At 43.4% G+C, this 4,460-nt stretch overlaps 1 protein-coding gene across 1 annotated transcript in view; it reads right to left on the minus strand.

The window, feature by feature from the left end:
* Nucleotides 1–4,144, minus strand: part of LOC115175420 (cytoplasmic dynein 1 intermediate chain 1) — a 114,198-nt gene extending 110,054 nt beyond the window's left edge. The window contains exons 1-3 of the mRNA XM_029734650.1: nucleotides 3,861–4,144; nucleotides 2,889–3,010; nucleotides 1,913–2,027 (exon numbers count right to left, since the gene is read on the minus strand). Of these exons, the coding sequence (XP_029590510.1) occupies nucleotides 1,913–2,027; nucleotides 2,889–2,996 (223 nt within the window). The 5' untranslated portion in view covers nucleotides 2,997–3,010; nucleotides 3,861–4,144. The remainder of the gene's footprint in view (nucleotides 1–1,912; nucleotides 2,028–2,888; nucleotides 3,011–3,860) is intronic.
* Between the last annotated feature and the right edge of the window lie 316 nt (nucleotides 4,145–4,460).

Here is a 4,460-nt window from a genome sequence, read left to right on the forward strand (position 1 = left end):
TGTTTATTTTCAGCAAACTTAACATGTGTAAATATTTGTATGAACATAACAAGATTCAACAACTGAGACATAAACTGAACAAGTTCCACAGACATGTGACTAACCGAAATTGAATAATGTGTCCCTGAACAAAGGGGGGGGTCAGTATCTGGCATGGCCATCAGCTGCAATAAGTACTGCAGTGCATCTCCTCCTCATGGACTGCACCAGATTTGCCAGTTCCTGCTGTGAGATGTTACCCAACTCTTCCACCAAGGCAGTTGCAAGTTCCCCGACATTTCTGGGGGGAATTGCCCTAGCCTTCACCCTCCGATCCAACAGGTCCCAGACGTGCTCAATGGGATTGAGATCCGGGCTCTTTGCTGGCAATGGCAGAACACTGACATTCCTGTCTTGCAGGAAATCACACACAGAACGAGCAGTATGGATGGTGGCATTGCTGGAGGGTCATGTCAGGATGAGCCTGCAGGAAGGGTACCACATGAGGGAGGAGGATGTCTTCCCTGTAACACAGTGTTGAGATTGCCTGCAATGACAACAAGCTCAGTTCGATGATGCTGTGACACACCGTCCCAGACCATGATGGACCCTCCACCTACAAATCGATCCTGCTCCAGAGTACAGGCCTCGGTGGAACGCTCATTCCTTTGACAATAAACGCGAATCCAACCATCACTCCTGGTGAGACAAAACCGTGACTCGTCAGTGAAGAGCACTTTTGCCAGTCCTGTCTGGTCCAGCGACGGTGGGTTTGTGCCCATAGGCGACGTTGTTGCCGGTGATGTCTGGTGAGGACCTGCCTTACAACAGGCCTACAAGCCCTCAGTACAGCCTCTCTCAGCCTATTGCGGACAGTCTGATGGAGGGATTGTACGTTCCTGGTGTAACTCGGGCAGTTGTTGTTGCCATCCTGTACCTGATGTTCAGATGTACCGATCCTGGGCAGGTTTTGTTACACGTGGTCTGCCACTGCGAGGACGATCAGCTGTCCATCCTGTCTCCCTGTAGCACTGTCTTAGGCGTCTCACAGTACGGACATTGCAATTTATTGCCCTGGCCACATCTGCAGTCCTTATGCCTCCTTGCAGCATGCCTAAGGCACGTTCACGCAGACGAGCAGGGACCAGGGGCATCTTTCTTTTGGTGTTTTTCAGAGTCAGTAGAAAGGCCTCTTTAGTGTCTTAAGTGTCCTTTCATAACGGTGAACTTAATTGCCTACTGTCTTAACGACCGTTCCACAGGTGCATGTTCATTCATTGTTTATGGTTCATTGACCAGGCATGGGAAACAGTGTTTAAACCCTTTACAATGAAGATCTGTGAAGTTATTTTGATTATTATGAATTATCTTTGAAAGACAGGGTCCTGAAAAAGGGACATTTATTTTTTTGCTGAGTTTATATGATGACGGTTTCTGCCATAGAAATAAGAATGAACAGAACAGACTTGGAAGCTGTAACGCTGGTAATTGACTCGTAAATTCATAGATACACTCTCAATGGCTGCCTGGTATTGTAAAGCAATCATTTCCACAGTATAACATTTCCAATCATTTTTGGAATGTTATACTGCATCAACTGATGCTGGATTGCCATGGTAATGTAGAATGTTCATTAAAATGATGCTAACTGATGTGGCTCATGAAATGGAATGTATTTTTTGTAATTTCAGTTGAGTTGACTCAACAAATCACAGCACAGATTGAAGGGTAAACTTCTTGATTTTACTTCCTGGCATGGGTACACTCAAAATGGCTGCCAGTCTACCTGTTATGCCATCATTGACTTGAATGGAGATGCCCTTTCTTTTCATTCTTATTTCTATGGTTTCTGCCCCACAGAAACGCTAACTGTAGCTTTGTTTGAGGAGCTCATCCTTAACTAATGAGTTGTGCAGTTTGTGTGTCTGTGTACCTAGTGGGGGTTCTGGGGAGATGCCGATGCTCTGTAGAAGGGCCTCAGTCTCTCTGCGCTTCCGGTCCAAGTCGGAGTCCACTGGGGCAGCTTCAGCCTTCTGCTGCGTCTCTGTCTGTACACACACATACTCTTGAGTATACCAAACATTAGGAACACCTTCCTAATATTGAGTTACACACACCCTTTTTGCCCTCAAAACAGCCTCAATTCATCGGGGCATAGACTCTACAAGGTGTCGAAAGCATTCCACAGGGATGCTGGCCCATGTTGACTCCAATGCTTCCCACATTTGTGTCAAGTTGGCTGGATGTCCTTTGGGTGGTGGACCATTCCTGATACAAACGAGAAACTGCTGAGCGTGAAAACCCCATCAGCATTGCAGATCTTGACACAAACCGGTGCACCTGGCACATACTACCATACCCCGTTCAAAGGCACTTTAATCTATTGTCTCGCTCATTCACCCTCTGAATGGCACACATACACAATCCATGTCTTAATTGTCTCAAGGCTTAAAAATCATTATTGAACCTGTCTCCTCCCCTTCATCTACACTGATTGAAGTGGATTTAACAAGTGACATCAAAAAGGGTTCATAGCTTTTACCTGGATTCACCTGGTCAGTCTGTCATGGAAAGAGCAGGTGGTGTAGATTTTTATTTGACAGTTAAGGATAAATTCTTATTTTCAATGACAGCCTAGGAACAGTGGATTAACTGCCGTGTTCAGGGGCAGAACAGCAGCTATTTACCTTGTCAGCTTGGGGATTTGATCTTGCAACCTTTTGGTTACTAGTCCAAGGCTCTAACCACTAGGCTACCTGCCATCTCAGCAGGTATACATACACACACATACACACACATAGTATATTAGCTTTGTAATAGGATATTAGCATGATGTCTATGGCTCAGCTCAAGTCGGACAGACAGGGATGAGCACGACAGTATGTCTACTCATTTTTATCCCACCTTACCTCTTTCTTTTTCCTTTCCTCCTCCTTCCTCTTCTTCTCCTCCCTGATCTGAGCTAGGCGCTGCTTTTTGCGCTCTAGCTCGGCTTTTATGTCACTTTTGTCCGCCATTGTTTCCTATTGAGCTGGGAAAGAAGAAATGTCACACAAGGATGCAATGTACCTTCAACACTAGAGAACTGCTACTGGGTGTGGCCCTGGGTCGTTAAGTTCCTTCCTGTTTGGCCTGTAACATGATACATCATCCATAACAATTCAGGGGATAAATAAGTCCATCATCTACCTGCATCTCCCTATCAATGTATTGTGGTAGGGTCAATACCAAATAATCATACTTCACTTGAAGGCATCACCAATGCAAGGGCAAAGGTTGGCTAATTTGGTAACACTTCAAAATCTGAATATTGAATTGTAGTAAAAGGACAATGACACCATAAGGAAGGGATTGTATCAAGTTGATACTGCCACAACTGCCAGGTTTGGATCTGAAACACTTCCAACTGCATGCAATGTACTTATTGTAGTACAGTTGTGTGATGTAAATAGCATCATTGAGAATCCTGCTTGGCTAAGCAGACAGGAGGGAATACAGCCGAATAAATAGGTAATGAACAAAAGTGGAGGATAAAATAAAGAAACACTTTATTGAAATACACACAAAACAATACAATTCAAAAGAACAGACGCAGTTGGTAGCAATTGAAAATGCATAAGATGCATAAGATGGCACTACTGTACCCATTAGGAGTGGAGAAAATTGCCTTTTCCCCTTTAACACACCACATATAGGTAATGATAAATTGGGTATTATTAGCAATTAACGTTACGTCATTTTTCAATGCGCCTCTTCTTCCCACGATCCAAAGCCATACAGAGAAACACCCAGCAAAATAGCAATTACACGAGCACAAATGACACACATGTTACAAATGTATGCAATAAATCATTATATTTCCTCGTAAAGACTTGTCATACCTGATCTCTCTTTCCCTATGGATGCTGATGATGATGTGTCACTTGCAAAGAAAGATGCTGTATCACGCGCCTGCTACACCCCCGGCAAATCACCACATTATTTATCCTCTAATGATATTTAACCAACAAACGTCGGATGTATGATGAAAAAAGGTCGTTTCAGTTCAGATGATATTACTGTCAGTGGCTAAAATCAAGCATATTCGCGCCAGATGACCTAAATAAAAGATAAAACATGTGCATGATGCAGCATCCTTCAGGAAGAGAGGAGGAAATTCCACCTATCGGTGCAATGTGCCGCTTTAAATTAACTTTAGCTGTTACAATGTCGTCATCTACAGGCCATTTAGAGAAGTGTACGGCGACACGGCCGGGGCTATCAGATTTAGATTAATTTCCCAATATTTTTTTTATATATATACCGGTATATAATATCATAATTAATACGTAAATTGGATTTGATGGTTTTTCTGTTTGCACATGCTTATTTATTTCTGAGATGCGTTGGGGCAATTATTTAAAATCAAAACAGATCAAATCCCGCCCCAAAACCAGCGTGATGCTCTTTCATTGGTCAAAGCCAATGCCAATCAAATCTAA

Source organism: Salmo trutta, chromosome 36 (genome assembly GCF_901001165.1).
Source record: "Salmo trutta chromosome 36, fSalTru1.1, whole genome shotgun sequence".
Lineage (NCBI taxonomy): Eukaryota > Metazoa > Chordata > Actinopteri > Salmoniformes > Salmonidae > Salmo > Salmo trutta.